The sequence below is a fragment of the Semicossyphus pulcher genome, unplaced genomic scaffold (genome assembly GCF_022749685.1).
Source record: "Semicossyphus pulcher isolate SPU_LCO1_2020_fin unplaced genomic scaffold, fSemPul1.0.p SCAF_12, whole genome shotgun sequence".
Taxonomy (NCBI): Eukaryota; Metazoa; Chordata; class Actinopteri; order Labriformes; family Labridae; genus Semicossyphus; species Semicossyphus pulcher.
In genome coordinates, this window is record NW_027211626.1 from 22,522,113 (window position 1) to 22,544,621 (window position 22,509).

Genomic DNA, 22,509 nt, shown 5'->3' on the forward strand with positions numbered 1-22,509 from the left:
CTTCCTGTTTTAACCTCGCTGTCTGTCTGTCTGTGTCTCCTTGTTCTTCAGAGCATCTTCGCTCAGTTTCAGTACAGCAGCGAGAAAGTTTTGCCGTCCGACGCTCTTCGCACTGCGCTCGCCAAAACCTTCCAGGACGAGCAGAGGTTTCAGCTGGGCATCATGGACGACGCTGCAGAGTGCTTCGTAAGAGAACGCACACACTTCCTGCAGTGCTGCCTCACCTAACACCTTACAAACATAAACATCTCACGTCTCTGCTCTGTTTGTGCAGGAAAACATCCTGATGAGGATCCACTTCCACATCGCTGACGAGACCAAAGAGGACATCTGCACAGCTCGACACTGCATCCCCCACCAGAAGTTTGCTATGACGCTCTTCGAACAGGTGAGACGGAGGAAAGTGGTCTGAGAATGGGAAGAGTTACACTGCAGTTCCGCCTCAGCGCTGTAACGAAGCTCCATCCTCATGCCACCTTTGTCCTTCTACAGTGTGTGTTTTTAAAAAGCGTTCAGGCGTTGCAGAAGCAAAACGTGCACGAGGTGTAAACAAACAGCGCGTGCTTCAAATACACACACACGGCGCCGTCCCACCCTGCCTGCTCTGCAGTTTACACAGACACTGTTTCAGCTCTGTTACGCCTCTGTTACTACCCCCAATGCCAGCTCAGAGGCGGAACGACTTCCGGCTCCGTGCGTTCTACATAGAAGATGGAACGTAACAGAGGCGTAATAATTCAGCCTTGAAATGGCCGTGTAAAAAGGGCTAGTGTCAACGATCTGTGCTCCTCTCTGCAGGAACAAACAAAGATCATGTACGTAAATCCACATTAGCCACCTTCAAACTATCTGTCTAGTTTAAAGAAACCTGAAAGAGGATTCCTCCTGTTCATACTGCACATAAAATATGGAGGACCACTTCCATAGTCGTCTTTCTGTGTGAAAATGTATTCCTCAGTTTCTCTGAAGCTAGCATGACACCTCAGCAGTCTGATATTGGACAAATGAAGTGAGGATCCTCTTTTATACTCAACCTCAGACTGCCGAAGCTTTATGTTAACTTCATACAAAAATACATTTTCATAGAGAATGAGATCTGTTGATTTTGCTCCCCAATAATGTTAGCAAGCGATCTGTGATGTCAAGTATGAGTAAATACAGCAAGACATTTTAAAGACAGACTTCTATCGATTGTGAACCTGCCCTTTAACTCCATAACAACAAAACACATGCGCCTGAAGAAGATAGTTGTTTGCGTAACCCTGTTTTTTAAATAAATAGAAATGATAACAGCTAGAGCATTCATTCAGCGGGAGGCTAACACTTTATTATTTCACATCATCACATTGTTGATATAAATATATGACTTTAAGAACAGTGTTAGACAAGATGATGATGCTCAGGCAGCAGGTGGGCGTCCGCGATCTGCCTGTGGAAGATCAGTTTTTGTGTTATCCTCTTTGAAATTGATATTAAAAAATTTATAAAATATAAAATAGTCTCTTTGTATTGAACTTATCAAAACCAACAGTACGAAGTGCTGTACAAAACATAAAATCCCAACAATAGAATACACGACAATGTTGGAACAGAGCAGGAAGACAAACATAATTAAAGAGGAACAACTTAAAACAGTGACTCAAAGAAAGAATAAATATATAAAACCCCATGGATAAAATATATAAATTACAAGAAAGCCAATTAAAAAAAAAGTCTCTCAGGCAGGTCGTTCTACAGCCCAGGAGCCCGAACAGCAAACGCTCGGTCACCTTTAAGTGTCTCTAAGTGTGAGGTGGGAACAGTAAAGAGGTTCCTGCTCGAGGATCTCAGGCTGCACACTGATCTACAATATAAATCCTTATAGCAAGAACATAATCCAACAGATATGTGAGCATGAATCCAAAGTCTGTAGGGACAAGATTTTTGTATTGGACGTGTTCAGGTTTCCGTTTGTGTTCCAGGTGTATACATGTCCTCTGAAACCCCCTGTAAAATACTCAGAAACAATAACAATAACTTTATTGATCCCCAAAGGGAAATTCCCTTTTTTATTTTATTTTTTTTAAATATTCCTTCCTAGTCACAGTCCGTCTGTGTGTGTCTAGTTCAAGTATTAGATATAAAGTTTACCTTGTGTGTTTGTATTTGTGTGTCAGTGTGTGTGCAGCAGCTGTGGAGCATCCTCGGACCCTCTGCCCTTCATTCAGATGGTCCACTACATCTCCACCACCTCCCTGTGGTAAGTGTGTGTGTGTGTGTGTGTGTGCGTGCGTGTGTGTGTGTGTGTGTGTGTGAGAACGAGAGTCCTCGTTTAGCTCTCGTCTCAGAAGAGGTAAGTTAAGGCCACACCCCTCCTCCCACTTCTGTCGCTAGGTTACCCCTGAGGGTCACCAAGGCAACCAACTAATCGCTCTCTTTATCTTGGCTGCTGAGATGTTGTTCATACACACACACACACACACACACACACACTCACACACACTCACATGCAGGTGATTCATCCTACAAGTGGGCAAAAAGTGGGAACATGTGTGTCTGAGTCTGTGTGTGTGTGTGTGTGTGCGTCTCTTAAAGGGATACAACCTGCTGTGAACGTCATCTCATCTCCATGTCTCCTTTAAAGAACATAACCAGTTTAAGCCTGAAAATGTGTTTATCAAACTTTTCTCACTGATTATTGATAAAAAACAAAGATGGACAAGTAAACACCAATTATATCTATTAGTCCTTATGGGTTGGTAACTTTTTCTTTCTTTAAAGTAAACGGTCTGGTCATTGATGCAGACTGACCTGCTGCACTGATGCTAGTCTGCTGATAAATATCCAACTTTAAACTAACTTTGAAACAGATCATTTTGTGTTTAGTAAGGTGCATCTTTACCTGTCGTTGTGGTCTGCTTGTGCCCTTCTGCCTGTGTGTGTTATTGTTTGTTGACAAAGCACCTGTTGTTGTTGTCTGTCTCCCTGTGTTCTTACTTTGTGTCCTCTGACGTTGCAATGTGCCTCTCTGATTAATAACCACAAAACAAATGTTGGATGTGACCAATCAATCTGCTAAATAAAAACAATCCAGGCAGGTTTCATCTTGTGATCAGTTTAGTTACTTGACTGGAGCATTTAATGTCTTTGTGCTTTGATCTACTCTTATCACATGAACAAAGTTGTTCCTTTGTTCTGTGTGAACCGTCTATATCTGAACATTTGCTTCCAGAAAAGTGTTGCTGTTGTAGCCTTACTGCTGCAGTATGAAGTCTTGACCTTATTGTTTTAACATGCCGCAGCAGTGTTTATATCCTGATATGACAATTTATTTCAATATTATCAAATAGGATGCTTAAAATGGTCCAATTATGAAGGCCGTGAAATGGCTCATTTCTACTTGACTATACACTAGAGCCATTGTTCTAAACTGGTGGGTCGGGACCCCAAAGTGGGTCACGGACTTGTTTTCAGTGGGTCATGGATGTGTGCCTGGGAAAAAAAAGGTCTATGTTGCACTTTTATTTTGAAGGACAGGGGTTTCCTATGACGTGCATGCAGTAGAAGTGTAGTTTATTCACACTCCATGTATCCACTGATTGGGTAATCCCAGCTACAGTTACATTTACATTCTTTAAACTTGATGAGCCTGACAGTAGTTACACTTATAGTGCACCTTTTTAGTTTATTTCTGTTGGAAAAAGGCTGTTCATTGAATGAATTGTAGAGGGAATATTTTACTTGCACTGTTACCTGGTGGTCAGGTAGCCGTCTCAGGTCCAAACTGCAACATTTTTGAAACTGCACATTGATTATATGAGTGGTTGAGATCATTTCTCCTTCTCCTCCTCGTCCTCCTCAGTAACCAGGCAGTGAAGATGTTGGAGTCGAGGGAGAAAGCGACTCCTGGCATGTTTGGGGAGCTGCTGCGAAACGCCAGCATGGGAGACCTGCGCAGCTGTCCGGTGAGACACTTTAATTAGTTTAAATTTTTACAAATTGGATGCAAATACCAAACATTTACTGGATACAGTTTCTCAGATTCACACCCGAATTTCCCCCTGGGGATCAATAAAGGATTCTCTTATCTTTCATAGCAATGTAAACTTATTGGTCCTCCTCCTCAGAGTCAGTGTGGTCAGCAGCTCAGGATGGCTCGTGTCCTCCTCAACAGTCCGGAGATCATCACCATCGGTCTGGTCTGGGACTCTGATCACTCAGACCTCGCTGAAGACGTCATACACACCCTGGGGACCTGCCTGCGTCTAGGGGATGTAAGATGTTTTTGAAAACATGAAAAGGAATCTCCCCCAGGCAGACGAGGGAGATCCTTTTAGATCATCTTGTTTAAAGTGCTCTGAAATATAAACCATCATAGCTACAACATAACTTACAAAACCCTTTAGGTTGTACAAATATGAAGCAGGGGATATGAAGCATTTGAAGATACTCCAAGAAAATAAATCATAATAAGCAAAAACACCAATGTCTGCACTGTTAACGCTTCTTCTGTCTCCATCTCTGTGCAGCTGTTTTACAGGGTGACGGAGGAGAAGGCTCGTCAGTCAGAGCTCTACCTGGTTGGCATGGTGTGTTACTACGGGAAACATTACTCCACCTTCTTCTTCCAGACAAAGATCAGACGATGGATGTACTTCGATGATGCACACGTCAAGGAGGTATATTCAGTCATGCATGGTGTCACATCGAGGTGTTGGTAGTGGTACACAAAGTGGTCGGCTAGGGTTACAGATGTTGACCATGAGCTGTAACGATCCTGGTTCACTTGCCCGGGGAGCTATGTTGTCATTTCCTGTCTCTGTTTCTTCCCTTATTTCCTGTCATCTATCTGCTGTTGACTCACTAATAAAGGTGGAGAGTATTTGGCAACTTGAACACACAGTGCACGAGAAAATCTGACTCAGTCTGATTTATACTATTAAGGCAAGGCAAGTTACAGTGCTTTACATAAGATATAGAGGAACCACAAAACAGTATATAAAGAGTAATATGATAGAGGATATAAAAAATTAGGCAAAATAGGATAAAAGTAAATTTACAGTTGTTTTGATAACTTTATTAAGAATTCAAAATATAAAATGTTAAAAACAAATATAAATAATATCAAATTAATGACACTTAAATTCCCATATTACCCAGCAGTATAAATAATATGAAATATATAAAGTCATTAAAATGAGCTCAGCCTTCACCAGGTACAACCTTAAAGTCATGAACACATTTATGCATCATGAAATATAGTCATTTATTGTTATATATTATTATGAATAATAAGTACTTTTACTTTTATTTCTGGTACTTTAAGTTTATTATAAGGCTGATACCTTTGTACTTTTACTTCAGTAGACTTTTAAATGCAGGACATCAGAATCAATTTTATTGGCCAGGTACATACACATACAAGGGATTTGACTCCAGTTTAACTTTGCTCTCTATGAACAAGCATTCATTATTAAATATTAAACTATTATGTACATGCATTAAACATTAAATATTAAACTAATATGTACAAGCAGTAAACATTAAATATTAAAGGTGCTATATGTAACTTTCAGAAAATCCTCATTCCTAGCGACACGGTCGGCCGCGCGCATGAAGGAGCATCTGAGGTTTTGCCGGAGACACACGAAACTGAGCATGCTCAGTCTCAGAACTCATCGGCTCTGTTTACTTTTCACTGACGAGACGTGTTTATTTACTGGTATCATGTTGACCGGCATCATGTTGTCCAAAATCAACACTACTTGTCATAATACCTAAGTTAGTATCATGTTAGCTGGCGAAGTTATTTGTCAAGCGAGACTGACGACACTGACATACACACTCAGATAGTATCTTGGTAGTCAACGTTAGCGAGCATGCTAAGGTTAGCCAACCAGCTCTAACATAAATACACTGCATGGATCCGACATTGTGCTTCGTAACCTAACGGCAAATTACGCCGGCTAACCAGCAAATCATCACAAACATCAGCTAACATTAGCCAGGCGGGGCAGGGCGGCTGGAGAGAGCTGGGATGAAGCACTTGTGCTGTGAGAGAAAAAACGCTGCACCCAGTGAGAGAAAAAAGATGCACGCGGGTTTTGTTTCTATGACAACAATAAGTCGTGGGTCTGTTTTGATCCCCAAAAGCAATCAAAGGTCTCCATGATTCGCATGCCCTTTCCCTGCCAGTGTTGACTCTAGTTTTCCCCCTGATGTCGATCACATTCCTGTTTGGTCTCTTTTTTATGTTTTTATTTTTGTGTGTACTTTGTGTTGGTGTTGTTGTGGGTGCCATTCGTTTGTTGGCATTATCCAGCTCCATTTCACAGCTTGCATTGTCTCATGTTGTAGAGGCGGAGAATGAGCTCTCGGCAGAGGTACTTGTGAACGTGCAGATACGTCACATCTTCTTGTTTCGCACAGAAAACCGTCTTTACATAAGTGCTTTACTTAAAAATCAGCCCGCAGGTTGTTCAGGCCAATGGAGGAAGTTGGTGAAGGTCTCAATTTATCACTTCCTCTACTATCCCTTCACACATTGGCAATAAAAAATGATATTTGATTGATAAATACATGTAAAATCTTACATATAGCCCCTTTAAACTAATATATACAAGCATTAAATATTAAACTAATATGTACAAGCATTAATCATTACATTTTAAACTAATATGTACAGGTCTACAAAAGACAATAGTGCAAATATGAGAGTGCAACGATGCTGAAATATATATGATTTAAATAAAAATATGTAATTATGTAACAGATGGCTTAATTTACATGAGATAGATAGTTTCCAGTATTTACAGTAAAACAACAGTGTGCATAGATTCGTGCCAGATGATATTTACATGAATAAAATGTGTCCATACGATGAGATGAACAATAAACTTATCTTATGTATCTTATATACAGGTGACAGGGTTTTTCCACACTGATTGTTCTGACGCTCTGTGACTGCTCAGTGTTCATCAGAGTGACAACATTTACGCGTAACAGGGTGTTATATACACTGTGGTATCGTTACTTTTACTTAAGTAAATGATGATCACTGGTTTTCACCAGCTGTGTGTAAGTTCTCTCCAAAGAAAGGGTGGAGACTTGGTAACTACTAGTGAGTTAGTCACTAAATCAGCTACTAATACCACGGTTACTGGGAGCATTACTTTGGATGTAAAGTCATTACAAAGAGTACGGTCTGGACTTGCTCTTCATGTTAAGTGTAACATTTGTTATGAATTGGTGCTATACAAATTGAATTCAATTAAGTCAAGTAGCCATTGAATGATCAAATATAGAGTTGGCACTTTTTGGCACAATTTAGCACAGCAATGTTATGTGTTGCAAAATGGCATGTAAAAAGAAGCAGTTTTACCATCACTGTGTATAAAATCTGACTATATTTAATGAACAACTAAAGGGAACGTGTAACTGTTTGGATTTTACTTACAGTTATGGTGTACACACAGCTGATGCAACAACCTGCAGAGTACTTATTCTAACACCAGGGGCGAGGTAATGGGTTATATCAGTGAGACCTCACAGGTAAAGCAGCATGGACGTGTGTGTGTGTGTGTGTCAGCTTAAGGACAGGAAATGACCTCATGTTATCGTAAATGATCTTTCTTTTCCTGTCCATCCTAACTCCTCTCCTCTTTCTCTCTGTCTTCTCCTCCTTTTCCTGCTCCCCTCTGCCTCCTCTTTTACTCTCTTACTGAAGTTTTGACTCTCTTCATGCTTTGCTCTCTTTTATATTATTGCTGCACTCTAATAACAGTGTTGGAATGAGATATCACATTCCCTCTCTCTCTCTGTGTCTCTCTCTCTGCTGGTTGTGAAAACAAGGATATCCCTCCATTGTTTATCAGTACAGCTGGACAGAACCGAGGGTGTGGTCAGAGCACACACACACACACACACACACACACACACACACACGCGCACAGACACACACATCCCACTGCAGCCGACACTTTTGCCCACACTGCACACTTTCATTCTATATCTTTCTCTCTTGCACAAACACACATTTTTCCACACTCAGCGGCACACGGTGAGGGACAGGTCGCCGTTTTGGATTTTGGGACGTCCCGTTAGATCGGAGCCGAGCTGGACGTGAAGGTGGACTTTTGGAAAATGGAGGAAAGGTTGAAATAACAAGCGGGAGGATTTGTGTCGCACAAAAAGACAAACAGACAGAGAGCAGGAAGCCTGACGAAGCAGGGCTGGAACGGCCTCGAACATTTCAGCTGCCATCACTGTTTTACCTGCTGAGCCGCGCGTTTGAGGTGAACTAGACGTCTGTACTACGGCTGGTAAATCAGCTGCTTCTTCACGACTTCAGCAGATGGTTTGATGTGGGAAGTTTTATTTACAAATGAGAATATCTGCTATTTGTGAACATGTGACATCATTAGGGCTGAGTGTGAATTTCAGTGTTCCGGTTTGGTTTATTTAGTGAATCCAAATCCAGTGTGAAATTAAGTCATTGAATTTGAATCCTTTAAATCACCATTTGAATTTGATTAGTTTAAGTCTTTATAACTAAGAGTAAATAATACTGAACTACAAAAACACACAGTTGACTTGCGGTCATGAAGCTTAAATTACGTTTTGGATTCATTACAGATTAGGGCGATGTGGCAAAACATCTGATCATGTTAATTTATCTATATAATGATCAATAAGGATATTTATTGCAATAAAAAATAAGATAAGGCTGTAGTTTGAAGAGTCTCCTGATAATGACAGAAGCGTTAAGAAACCAGACGGTCTTTTAGCTAACTTTAGATTATAATCTGTCAAAGTGTGCTTAAATTGTCCAACATTTATAGGCTTTATTCTTTTTTTTAGGTAAACAGTTTAAACAATGAATGAAACAGGTTCACTAACAAAATATTTATTTTCTCATACACTCTTTAGCAAACAATATCTTTGGGCTGGGAGCTGAGCTGCTGCTAACATCATTTTTTTTCCAGGAGCTGCCCTGGTTTTTAGAGTCATTCAGAGCCGAATTAACGGGTCTGGGTACCCAGTAATTAAGCCTCAAATTAATTCTGTGTCCATCTTAAGAAAAAGGTTTGTATCTGGCACTCTTTGGCACAGCTTTGGAGGCTTCCGGCTAAATTCCTTCTTACTTAAAGCTGCTGTGAGGAACTTTCTGTTTGTGTTGATTTTGGCACCCCCTGTGGACAAAAGGGTACCTCTTATCTCTTTGCTGATTTTGTCCTGTACATGCTTAAGTGGTGGTTTTTAACAAAAATCTCATCCTGCTTTCTTTAACAGTCAAAAGTATCAGTCACTTTAAATTTTTGCCCTGGAAAATGTAAACAAAGACAGCGTGCAGTTAATCGCTTCGTCTGACAACTGCCCCGCACCAGCAGCTTCAGGCATTAAAAATAACTATATAGAAATAATCAATCTTGTCGCTGATGGTCTGTTTGCTTTTGTAGCTCATATAAAGTCATCAGAATGAATTTCAGTCTGTTTCATAACCAGTGAAAAACTCCTCACAGGAGCTTTAATATCAGCTTATTTCTTAGATAACTTAAGATTCAGACGTCTGACAACTCCCTCATCCAGATGTTTTATGTTCAGTGACATATTCAGGATCAAATTCATGCTTGAACAAATACTCATGGATTTGAGATGTTGCCTTTCAAGAACAACGAGTCAGGTTACTTAGTAGGTTCACAGTTTGCTTTCTAAATAGGCAGTATGAGTATGAAGTGGTGGCCTGAAAGCTGGCCAATCGTGGGAAAGTTGGCTTTTAAGGAGGCGAGGAGCCTAATGTAAAGGGAGGCAGGAGCTTAAATGGATTGCGATGGATAGTGAAGTGAGAGGCTGTATCAATGACCAGTATAAGATAAGTCAGTTTTGACTAACTGTGGATGATACAAGGTGCTCGAGTAGAGACCAGATTAAAATATTTTAAACTGAAAAAAACCTAAAGGGGGCACTGGTCAGCTCAGTTGGTAGAGCAGGCGCCCCATGTACAGAAGCCACAATCCTCGGCGCACTGATCGCAGGCTCGACTCCCATTCTGCCGATCATTTAGTGCATGTCATCCCCCACATTATAGCTTAGTGCACTGTAGTATTTTGCTCAGTGTGAATTGGACCAAAATAAAACCAGGGATTGGAGCTCAATCCAACTGCTGCTAAAACAATACTTTTGTTACTGAATGTGAGAAAAACTGTTAATTCTTAAAACAAATTTCAAATGTTAAGTTTTGTTTAAAGTTGTGTAGAAACACATTAAAATAATATTATTAATGAATTAAAATATTGTCAAAGAATAAGACAACATAAGGAATCCAAGCAGATGTTCAATCCAACTTTACAGTGTTTGATATTTGGTGCTATAGATGCATTTTATTCAGTACCAGAAAAGTATTGAGTTTTGTTGCTCAGTGAAAGAGAAAGTTGTAAACAATGAATAAAAACGAGCCATTTATTGATATTTTTGTTTTTCTGCGTCTGAGGTCTTAAAGCGTTTGCATCAGCTCTATCCTCACTTATCATTTCCTGTTTGTTCTTGTCACTCCTCTGCAGATTGGTCCCAAGTGGAAGGACGTCGTCTCTCGCTGCATCAAGGGCCATTACCAGCCTCTGCTGCTGCTGTACGCCGACCCTCGGGGGACTCCGGTGTCAGTGAAGGATCTGCCCTCACGCTTCGATCTCCAACAACTCAACAAGGCTTGTTACGACAGCGAAGACTCGGGTAACTACAACACAGCTAGGAGTCGTAGTAGTAGCACAACAGCAAACATTCAGGTAACTACACCTGCCATAGTAGTACTTGTAATAGTTGTAGTAGTTCTATGACAGACCAGGCTGAGGTAAAAAGACAGCTAACAGTTGGAGATGTAGTAGAAGTAGTCGTCCTTGTGGCTGTTGTTCTTGTAGCTGAAGTGATGTAGAGAAGTGATGTTTAGAAGTGTCTATAATGATGTTTATTTGTGTGTGCGTGTTTATGAGCACGTTCATCCCCACTGACGCCCTGACTTGTGTACTAACCCCATCCCCTGCAACTCCTCGGCCAGGCCGCGAGCAGTCAATCTCCAGCGACACTCGCACCGATTCTTCGACGGAGAGCTACTCATACCGACAGCCCTCCCACTCGCACCATGAGTCCCTGGCCAGTCACTACTCCTCTGACTCCCAGGGAACTGTCATCTGCATCGAGCGCCCAGACAGACCCCTGCACACCTCGCTCTGCAGCCTGGATACCGTAGGTGGGTAGCTGGAGGGGGTTAATGGGTCAAAAATAGAAGGCTAGAAGGAGCAAGACAAACTGGGTAGACAGTTTAACTTCATGATATTTATGACTCTTATTATCTGTTGGCTATCGTGTTGATTGATCTGTAAAATGTCAAACAAACAGACAAAATGTTTGAGTCATGTGACAACTTTAATGTCTTGTTTGTCCAACCAACAGCCCAGAAACTTGAGTGTTCGGTTTGCAATCATAAAACACGGGAAACACTACAACCAGCTGATTATAACTGGTCAATCAATTACTGGAGTTGTGGCTTGAATCCCTTCATTTATTTTATGAGGCTTTTATTGTGAAACATTTGCAGGAATACATCATGGAGAATTTGCCGATTACCATACATTTCGGTGTATAAGACGCACTTTTAATCTTTTTTCATCTGAAAAGTGAGCTGCGTCCTATATACCGGTGCGACCAATATACCAGTATAAAATGCAGAGAGGGGTATTTTACCAGACAATGGCACTAAAATCTAGCCAATGCTTTGTCACAGACATGCATCGTCATCATCGCCAGTGCAGACGCCGTCCTGACAACAATCAACGTTACGATAGGCAGAGCTTAACTGCTGCAACAGTAGCTAGCTGGATTGGCTGTAGGCTGTAATTTGTGTGCATTGTGAATGTGTCTCCAATGAAAATAAATTGAAATAGTGTTGAAATAACTTCGACATCTTGATCAAAAAACAGACTGTGTCTTATATTGCAGTGCCACTTATATTCTGGATTTTACGGTAGATGGTTCCCATACTTTACACATTTTTAGCTACTGCCCTCTTGTTGGCTTGAGACAATAACACATGCAATAACACTTCAGCTTAGTTATCCTGAATAAGAAGGTTTTAAACACAGCAAGATCATGTTTTAGAGTTTATTAAATCTTTATTAAATCTCATCCTGCTGTCTTTAACAGTCACATGTACCTCTCACTTTAAATGTTTGCCTTAGGAAATGTAAAAAAAAGCAGCGTGCATTTAATCCCTTTGTCTGACACCTACCCCCCATCAGCAGTTTCAGGCATTAAAAATCAATATATGGAAATAATCGCTGATGTTCTGGTTTGCTTTTGTAGGTTATATAAAGTAATCAGAATTTATTTCAGTCTGTTTCATAACCAGTGAAAAGCTCCTCACAGGAGCTTTAACTAAAATACTGTCACTCAAAAAATACTTCTGGTGAGCTGTGGCCTTACATATGTTCTTTAATCCTTATTTCCTAGTATATTTGCAATCTTGTTCAATTCAGGGACCAACAGTAAGAGCTGTTTTCCAGGAATGTGCTGGTTTTTAATACTTTTTTGAAGTAGATTGTAAATGATTCAGATTATTGGGAAATTGGCAAATCCAGAAATGAGCAAACACAGATCAGATAATCCCCAAACGATTAATCAGTTTGTTGATTTACAGAGTAACAATCTGCAGCTATTTTCAAAAAGTTTAGTCATCTAAGTTCAAACAAAAAATCTTTGGGTTTTAAACGGTTGGTTGGACAAACAAGGAGTCAACATTGAAAAATTGTGGTAGCCATGTTTTTTTACAATACATGTAAGGACTACTTGATAAAATAATTGGTTGATTTATTGATAATGAAATAACTGCTAGTCATAGCTTGAACATGACAGGACTGGAGGCTGGATGCAGAGGGTTAAACTGAAAGGGCCAAGAAAGTCCTGAATATCCTAGCTCCATTGGCTAACATGCATTATAACCTTAGCTCTACATTTTATACATATTTCCTGAATAAATACAATTGGGAAAGTCATCCAGTGTAATGCCAGCTGCTTCATAAACCACAGAGCATGAGCTGTTGCGTTGCATGTTGTGAACCAATCACAGCAGGGTTTGCTCAAACATTTTAATTAATTCTTTACATTTGGATTCGATCCTCTCTGTTGTAAGAGGAGAAACATTTTCATCTGGAAGAACAAACAGATATAAACAGATTTGACCCTGAGCGACCCTACTGTGCATCCAATCACACTCTGCCATTCGTCATCTTCTCCTGTCATTCTGTGGAGTAATGTGGTGACCATGCTGTAAACATCCGTTGCCATGCTTCTTGTTGCTAAGGCCACGTGACGGACAGTGAGCAGCACCAGTCTCTGAGGAAGGGAGGCGGGGCCGGGGATAGGAGGCGGAGCTCTAGCCGCCACCGGCGATCTAAACCCGACAACGAAGCCTCGTCAGCCGGTTACCACAGCGAGGGTAGGCGGGGTTTGTGCCAATAAGGGGCTGGGGACTTTGGGCAGAAAGAACCAATCACAGGGCAGAAAGGAAAAGACTGGGTTTTAAAGTTTTATAAGTTGATGGAGATAAATCTGCTGATGAGAATGAAGAAGCCTTTCATTTTGGATATATAAACTGATATAATGATAACTGCTAAAGTGATAATAATGATGATAATAATAACGATATATATAAAAATACTGATAAAAGTCACAAGAGCTTTAAATGATGCAACCCATGATGCATCCAGAACAAGAACAGATTAAATAAAGCTATCAATATGTTCAGTATAACAATAAAAACAATAAGTGAGAAAAGGGATTAGATATTTACCGAGTGGCACACTTTAAGGTTAATAATAGTTATAATCTTGTAAAAGTAAAATAGAATAAAATACCAAAATAGTTATTAAAAAAAAACAACATAATGCCAATACACAGAGGAAAAAAATCAACATTTAACAAGCAGATCCACAGAAACGCAGGAATTGCTTTTAAAATGTAAAACCAATAGCAAGTTGGTGCTTTAAGAATCAAAAAATGCCTTTTAAAGAAACAAGTTTCCAAAAAACATTTTAAAGTTGTTCGGGCCTGTGTCCACTAACAGCACTAACAGCTAACAACTAACAAAATCAGTGCAGTTCAGCGCTAAAACGCTGTCTGCTGTTTTTTGTCGCTGTGCTCACTGCGATCTCAGTTGAAAATAGTTCAACCTTTGGAACACCGACACACTCTTCAATGTCACTTCTCCCTCACTGATCAATCAAAATCAAGAAGGGGCGGGACTTCTGATATCAACTTGGTCAACAACAATCGCGGAGGAGAAGCTAATCCTTTCATTTTTTCGAGGGTACAATATCCAGTCTAGAGCTGCTGCTAATGACAGGACACGATTCCTTTACAATGTTTTTATGTTTCCTTTGTAAAAATGTCCTTGAATAAAAGTAAATATGAAGCATACAGAGCGATTTAAAACAGACTTAAAGGTCACTACCGAGTGAAGCAGAAGTGCTGCCGGATAACTTTTTTAACTTAGCAACAGTAAGCGCCAGTGAGAAGCACTCTGCAATGGAGGTCGTGGGCGCTGCCAGTGTAAAAAAACCCACCATTAGGGGATGCAGGCCCTCACTCAGCTAGCTACCCTGAGCTTCTCAAAAGCTGTTCCAATGTTTGGAGGCTTAAAAAACAAAGTCACCCTTTGTAACAAGACAAATACACGGGTACATTCCAAAATGTAAACCATACCTTAGGTCCGATTACAAACAATGGCAAATATAAAGTTTAACACAAAGAAGAGAAGAGAAAATTAACTATTAAATAATACATTTATTATATCTGTTGATATATATACCGTATTTTTTTTTCCAGGATGATTTGACCCTTTACATAAAACTTTAATCAAAAGTTCATTTTTGCAAATTGTGCCATTAAAGTAAATTTCTTCGCCACAAAAACGGCATATGGAGGATGTATAAAATGTTGAGTTTCTTTATGCTAAAATGTGGGTATAAAAAGCTCCTCAGTGGTAAAAGAAAGATATAAAATGTGAGTATGTTATACACAAGGTAGGAGGACTTGTGTTGCTGATCTGCTGTCATTCATTAAATCATTCTTCCTCTTTTTTCAATTATTTTTGCTGCCACTCTGATGAAACCTGATTTCTCTTGTTCTCACTTGTCCTGTCTTTATCTTTCACCTTTTTCCTCCTCCTTTTCTCCTCCTTGTGTTGTTTTTCCTTCTCTCCTCCTCTCTTCTTTCTCCTTATTTTTGATCTATCTCCTCTTCTCTTTTTCTTTACTTCTTTTCTTCCTCTTGTCTGCTATCCTTCCTCTTTCTCCTCCATCCTGTCACTCTCTCCCCTCCCTCTCCCTCTTCCTCTTCCCTCTCCTCAGGAGAGACGTTAAAGGAGCAGAAGGTTCCTCGTCACCTCCCCAAACCTTCCTCCTCCTTCTCCTCCTCAACCAGTCGCCTGCGAGACTTAAGGGAGACCATGAGCAACATCATCCACAACCGACCCCTCTCCTCCTCCTCCTCCTCTTCTTTACCAGCTGCCGTCCTCTCTGAGGTCACCTCCTCCTCCATCAACAACCACCACCACCCTTCCAGCATTACTACTCCCTGCTCCTCCTCCAATAAAGCCCAAGACTGGGAGGTCGACAGCACCAGCAGCGAGTCCAAGTCCAGCTGCTCGGGGGGAGCAGGATCGGGGAGATACCGGCCAGCATGGAGGCCACGGAGGGAGGCGCTCAACATCGACAGCATCTTTAACAGGGAGAGGAGAAGGCAGGCGGGGTACAGCCCACTTGGAGCCCTCCTGCCCGATGATGGTGGAGCTCCGGCACCTGCGGGAGCAGGTGGAGCTCCGGCACCTGCGGGAGCAGATGCCGCCCTGCCAGCCCAGGAGAAGGTGGCATCTTTCAGGCCGGGCTCCTCCTGGACTCTCCCCACCTCCTCCAGCAGCCACAGAGGAGACAGACCCGGAGGTGCAGAGCTGCCACCTCCTCCTCCCCCTCCTCCCAGGCTGATCCAGAGGATGGAGAGCGGATACGAGAGCAGCGAGAGGAACAGCAGCAGCCCGGTCAGCCTGGACCTGAACCTGGGAGACAGGTGAGCTCACAGAAGAAGGCATGTAAAAGTCTTTTTACATCCCGGCAGCGATCGATAAATGAAGTACTCTGATAAAACAAACAAAAAACACCTTGTTACTCTGGCTGCTGCAGGCCGTCCAATTATGTTTCTGTCTTGGAGGAGTTGTTCTTCTGCCTCAGCAAGTCAAAAGCAATCAACAAACCTTTTCAAAACAAGAAAAGAAGGGACAAAAGACAAATCCATCCAGCTGACAATGTTTTCAGCTGACAGCCCATCCTGTGGTGGTGTTTCTTAGAGCACTTAAAGGGAATTTTTTTCCACGTTTTGTGTAATTGTCTAATAAGCTTTGCCGGTAATCTAAATTCCTCAGTGTGCTATACTGACAGAAAAAGCTGAGTTCTTCTGCCCGTGTAGCAATGCTGGCAGTGCCTACATGTACCAGGATGCATTGCATACAAGCAGCTGCAGACTGTTATATATCTTCAGACATAAACTCTGGCTCCATTAAATATGGATGAAAAGAGTATAACATACTCTGGACTCATATTTTGGGATGCCATCATCCCTGTTTTGTAGCTAGTTTTCAACCCAAGCCAAGACCTACCTACAGCTGTACTCAGCTGAAATCACAGAGAACATTAGCAACAACCGCAGGCTAAGTAGGTACCACGATATCAGAATTTGTAATCAGAAAACATTTTTGGTAAAAAATTGATGCTTAATACTTATTTTAAAACAACAAGAAGAAAAAAAGAAGTCCTAGCCTCATAAAACAATTTTTTATAAAAACCTGGTACAAAAAAGGTCAATGGATAAACACAAATACATTTGTTACAATGTTATTCGTAATAAAACAAACTAGTAGGATTTTCTAAACAATAATATACACTCAGTGGCCACTTCATTAGGTACCCCTGTACAATCTAATGCAGTTCAATACAAGAGCACAGCCATGGATTCTGCTTATGAAGTTTAGTTTTTGTTGACTTTTGTTTTGTTGAGAGTCAGAAGTGTGTAAATTCAATTGTGTTTATTACTGAGGCCACAGTTAAAGGTGGTGTTGTTCTGAAGTAATATATTGAGATGTGTCTCCCTATTTACATACATGAGGGGGCCAGAGTATTTGAAACACCTGAATATAATGCAGCTCAGTACAGCCCCACACACCCTTGTTCTGTCTCAGTATCACATCCTTACATTACTGTTCTTGTGATCTAGTTAAAGCTCCTGTGAGCAACTTTCTGTTTGTGTTGATTTTGGCGCCCCTTGTGGACAAAGCCGTACCTCTGATTTTGTCCTGAGCATGCTTAAGTGGCGGTTTTTAACAAAAAATCTCATCCTGCTTTCTTAAACAGTCAAATGTATCACTCGCTTTAAATATATGTCCTGGAAAATGTAAACAAAGGCGGCGTGCAGTTAGTCGCTTCGTCTGACACCTACCCCCCGGCAGCGGTTTCAGGCATTAAAAATTGTCGCTGATGGTCTGGTTTGCTTTTGTAGCTCATATAGAGTCATCAGAATTAATTTCAGTCTGTTTCATAACCATCATCAGTTAGAATAAATATTGATCAGAGGCAGTAAGCTGAACTGTGACTGATGCCATTTGGCTAGTTTTTAATGTATGCAATAGAAATATTACACGCCATTTCACTCATATGAATGTCTCTATGTACTTCTCTCTTTAGGGAGTGTGTTGTGAAGAAGCCTTCGTCTTCCTCTTCCTCAGGACCGTCATGGAAGAATGCAAGGTCGAAGAGCAGTGGAGCTCTGCTGCAGGAGCTCAACTCCACCAGCAGGGGGAGCCTTGGTACGTTTGTACAGCGACTGATTGCAGTGTGGAAACCTAAAACTGTCTGCAGGCCGTCTTGTTGTCTAATTAGACCTAGCTGTAGTCCACAGTGTTGAATTTGTGTGTGTGTGTGTGTTGGCCAGCGCCCCCTGCAGGCCGCAGTGAGCTGGACGAGCTGCAGGAGGAGGTGCAGAGGAGAGCCAGGGAGGAGGAGCAACAAAGACGGCAGGAGAAGGAGAGGGAGGCCGCGCTCGGCTTCAACCCACGACCCAGCAAGTACCTGGACCTGGACCAGCTGCAGATCCAGGGTACACACACACACACACACACACACACACACACACACACACACACACAAACACACACACACAAAGGGTAAGCAATGCATTATGGGGGATGTGATTGACTCAAATGATAATAATTTTGTGGTGTTTTACACTTCTTGTTCAAATTGAAATCAGCATGAGGTTGATGAGTAAATATTGTTCAATTAAATCATAAATCCACCGGAGATCCACTCCCCTCAGTGTGTGTGTGTGTGTGTGTGTGTGTGTGTGTGTGTGTGTGTGTGTGTGTGTGTGTGTGTGTGTGTGTGTGTGTGTGTGTGTGTGTGTGTGTGTGTGTGTGTGTGTGTGTGTGTGTGTGGTCAGCAGGTGTGTGTTGTGTAAAACAACAGGAATGTTCCTCATTGAGCAGATGAAAAGGCCCGACCTAGCCAACACACAATAGAAGGCAAAATGAGCCACACAGTGATGAAGCCTGCGTGCGTGCGTGCGTGCGTGCGTGCGTGCGTGCGTGCGTGCGTGCGTGCGTGCGTGCGTGCGTGCGTGCGCGTGTGTGTGTTTGTGTTAAATGCATCGTGTTGTTTATATTGCTGTTTGTTTTTCAGCCTCTCCTGTGATGTAATGATCAGAACCTTCTCTGAATCAGAAACCTGTAGGGGGAATTACACTCATTTTAAACAAGTGCCCTCTCTTTACATATTTTGTGAGTTGAGTGTTAGGGGTCCACTGCTGCTTCGATCTGTTAAACACGAACAAACCAAACGAGGCAGCACCTCCCTCGTTCTGTGAGGTAAAATGACTCTTTCTGTCAATGAAGTCTGGTGGCTTTAAAGAGTGACGGAGCCAACAGCTGCTCTGGGAATTTAACTCCTCCCTGACTTTAGATTCTTCATCTTTGCTCTCAAGAGTTCTCCTTAGAAGTGTTTGCAATGTAAGTGCTATAAAAAAAAAATAGTATTGAAATATACACCATGCAGCCTGATATTGGAGTAAATACTGTTGTAGTCAGTCACTCAGGTTGACTTTACTCTAGGGCTGTCAATCGATTCAAATATTTAATTGCGATTAATCGCATGGTTGTCCATCGTTAACTCACGATTAATCGCACATTTTTTACCTGTTGTAAAAGTTTTTGATACTCTTATCAACATGGGAATGGACAAATATGCTTCTTTTATGCAAATGTATGTTTAATGTCACTGCAACATTCCAAAACAATGACAAATACTGTCCAGAGTATTCTACAGAATAACCTCAAAGGTTCTGCATGCTCAAAAAGTAAAAACTACGGGGCGGGGGCGGAGGGTCATGATAATAGATCGCGCGTGCGTCAAAATAAATAGTGGCGTTAAAAGGAATGTGTGTTAAATTTGACAGCCCTACTTGATTCCATTTGAAGAATTCATCCACTCTTAGGTGATCTGAAGCAACACTTCTGGACACACCCATCACTGATGTCATTGCAGGAAGTTTTTCGTTGATGGAAAACACCACAAAATAGTGGGTTGTTAGGACCTGTGATACAGATCATTAAATGTGTGTGTGTTTGTTGATGCTGCAGGTAAAGGCGACAACTTTGAGCGGTGTGTGTCGGAGGCGGAGCTTCTGCTGGACCAGTCGGTGCGTCTGGAGCAGGCTGGCGAGGTCGCCGCTGCGCTGTCGGCTGTCAACGAAGCAGTCTGTAAGCTCCTGACCCCGCCTCCTCCACTTTACACACAACCACACGCACACACACACACACACGCTTTCTCGGTCGCTTACATTTACCAGATAAACACACTGTGAATGAGGTCACCTAGCACCCGCCCACTAACCCTCTGCTGGGTTGCTAATGGTGACCACAGGCAGCACAGCGGCCTGCTGATCAGTGACATCAACTGTTCACACACACACACACACACACACACACACACATACACTCGATCATTAGACTCCCCACATCTCTCTCCTTTTATTTGATCTGTCAATCAGACTTAAACACACACACACAAACCCACTTCCTCATCCAGCACTGTCGTCATTTCAGCACAACAAACTCCTCAGTCGTTTGTTTTCACCAACTAAAACCTGACCGATGATCAAAAACTGACACAAACAGGAGGAATGCAAAACTGTGCTGAGACAATAAAGACAGAATATGAAAGAAAAGCATCAAATATTTAAATGGAAATCTCAAGAAGAGAAGCAGAGCAGTGAATCGAGCTTCAGAGGATCTCAGAACATCCTCTCCTTCAAAAAAGAGCCTCATTATCTTTCAGAAACTCTTGATCATTACAGACGTTGTCGGACATAGAACCCCCTCATGCACTGATGTTGACAGTTGTGGGAGAGAGGGTTTCCGGAGTTGGTTTCCAAAACTGTTCCATCTGGTAAACGGCTCTGAAGCTCTCACCGCTTTATATTTCAAAAGGAATAAGATGTCTGAAAACATGGAGGATAGAACTGGCCTTTTCAGACCAAACAGTTCAGCAGAGCTCCACAGAGAACAACCTACTTCCAAGGGCTTACTTTACATTTACATGTGCGCAGTGAATAAAAACAATGAAGTGACGTAAGCTGGTGAGCAGTTGGTACAACAACCATACAACACCAAGATGGAGGACAGCGTGGTTGGAGCTGTGGGCTTGTTGTGTGTCATGAGCTGTGTCTCAATTCAAGGGCTGCATCCATCGAAGGATGTGGGCTACGAAGGGTGAGTCATTCGTGGCCTGCGTAGACCGCTAAGGCCGAGCTGAAATGAGATGGTCTGGTCTACGAGGATTTCCTGTTTGCATCATCCCTTGTGTTTACAAAGCACTGCTCCTGTCGCCTAGCAACAGGTAGTTAGCTGGCTAACTAGCTATCATAACTAACGTCACGTAACGTATGTATAATCTAGAAGATTTTCATGTAAATAAATGTTTTTATTTGTATTTAAATTATATGTTTATAATATATATATATATATAATTATGTTTAAATTTTGTATTTGCGGTGTTACGGAGTGGGTGCCGCAGGTGACTTTCGCAGAAAAATTCACAAGCGGCGCCCAGTTAGTGACGCGTTTTGAGCTCTGACGACATCTGAAGGAGCCTTTGAAATGGGACAGCCTTCGACGCGCTGCTGTGAGTCAATCGGCCTTGAAATACATCCTTGAAAGGATGCAGCCCCTGAATTAGGACACAGCTATGGTTTCAGTATAATAACAGAGTTTGAAGAGAGACGTGTGAATTTGAACTTCATTTTTGCTCCATATGTCCATGTCTTTTGTCCATTTTTCAAGGCAAAAGTTACAAAAAGTTACATGACTTTTTTTTATCAGTCAATCATTTTTTATTGAGAGATGGTCGTTGCTGCGTTGGCTCATGTGTTCAACCGTTCAACAAACAGTACATCACACAATGTTCCTCCTGTGCTGGGAGAGTTTTACTCTGAAGCAGAAGCTAAAAAGGTCCCTCTAAACAGCTTCCTATGATTGAGTCAGTCGTCTCTCAATCGGAAGGTTGGTGGTTCGATCGCCGACTACAGCCAAATGTCGAAGTGTCCCTGGGCAAGACATTGAACCCCAAATTGCTCCCAAAGGCATAGCCATAGCTGCCTTTGCCATCTGTGTGTGAAAGGGTGAATGTGATGGTCAGAAGACTAGAAAAGTCCATTTACCATTCTTGCAGTGAGAACACAACATAAAGGGACTCCAACTGTGTTAGAACTCCTCTGGTCCGAAAACTCTCCCCTCTCCCTGTTGGTTGAAAAACTGTGAATCTAAAAATGGTCAATAGTACAAAATGGTTGTTTTGAAGCGCTCTCTCAGAGTCAGACCGAGAGTAACCACACCTGAAATGTCCCTCTCTTCAGCCAAAGCCTGTGCACACAGACACAGGAAGTACAGGCAAAGTCGAAGCAGGAAGTATTTCTGCAACCTGATGGAGTTTAACAAAAGACAAAATTTTGGTGATAGTTTTAAAATTCACTTAAATTTTTTCTTTTTTTTAAATAAATCTATAAAACTGTAAACTTGTGTGTGACTGTGTGGCTGCTCATGAAAACTGCACGAGCTGTAAGAAACAAGAACGATCCTTTTAGTTTGAGTCACTTTGGTCAGATGATTTTGGTTATGATTTTTTTTAATGTAATGTTTTGTCTCAGTTTAATTTTACCATTTCATTATCGTGAACCAAACCTGATCTTGTAATACTGCCATTTCTCATGCCTGCCATCCCATAGTAAACACACACGCGCGCACACACACACACACACACACACACACACACACACACACACACAGACCATCATGTCAGCAGTCTGATATTTAATTTTCTCTCAGATGTATTTTTGCTTTTTAAGATTTTTGCATGAAATCATCACAAGTTAATTTCTGCATCT

The 22,509-nt window shown here is 41.6% G+C and overlaps 1 protein-coding gene across 1 annotated transcript in view; it reads left to right on the forward strand.

Annotated features, from left to right (window-relative positions):
* The first annotated feature begins 51 nt into the window (after window positions 1-51).
* The window catches only part of LOC138588493 (ubiquitin carboxyl-terminal hydrolase 54-like), a 34,099-nt gene continuing 11,641 nt past the window's right edge, over window positions 52-22,509 (forward strand). The window contains exons 1-13 of the mRNA XM_069658643.1: window positions 52-186; window positions 275-388; window positions 2,157-2,239; window positions 3,842-3,944; window positions 4,107-4,253; window positions 4,509-4,658; window positions 10,539-10,707; window positions 11,030-11,221; window positions 13,331-13,465; window positions 15,378-16,092; window positions 17,760-17,881; window positions 18,007-18,171; window positions 19,709-19,828. Coding sequence (XP_069514744.1) covers window positions 163-186; window positions 275-388; window positions 2,157-2,239; window positions 3,842-3,944; window positions 4,107-4,253; window positions 4,509-4,658; window positions 10,539-10,707; window positions 11,030-11,221; window positions 13,331-13,465; window positions 15,378-16,092; window positions 17,760-17,881; window positions 18,007-18,171; window positions 19,709-19,828 — 2,239 coding nt within the window. The 5' untranslated portion in view covers window positions 52-162. The remainder of the gene's footprint in view (window positions 187-274; window positions 389-2,156; window positions 2,240-3,841; window positions 3,945-4,106; window positions 4,254-4,508; window positions 4,659-10,538; window positions 10,708-11,029; window positions 11,222-13,330; window positions 13,466-15,377; window positions 16,093-17,759; window positions 17,882-18,006; window positions 18,172-19,708; window positions 19,829-22,509) is intronic.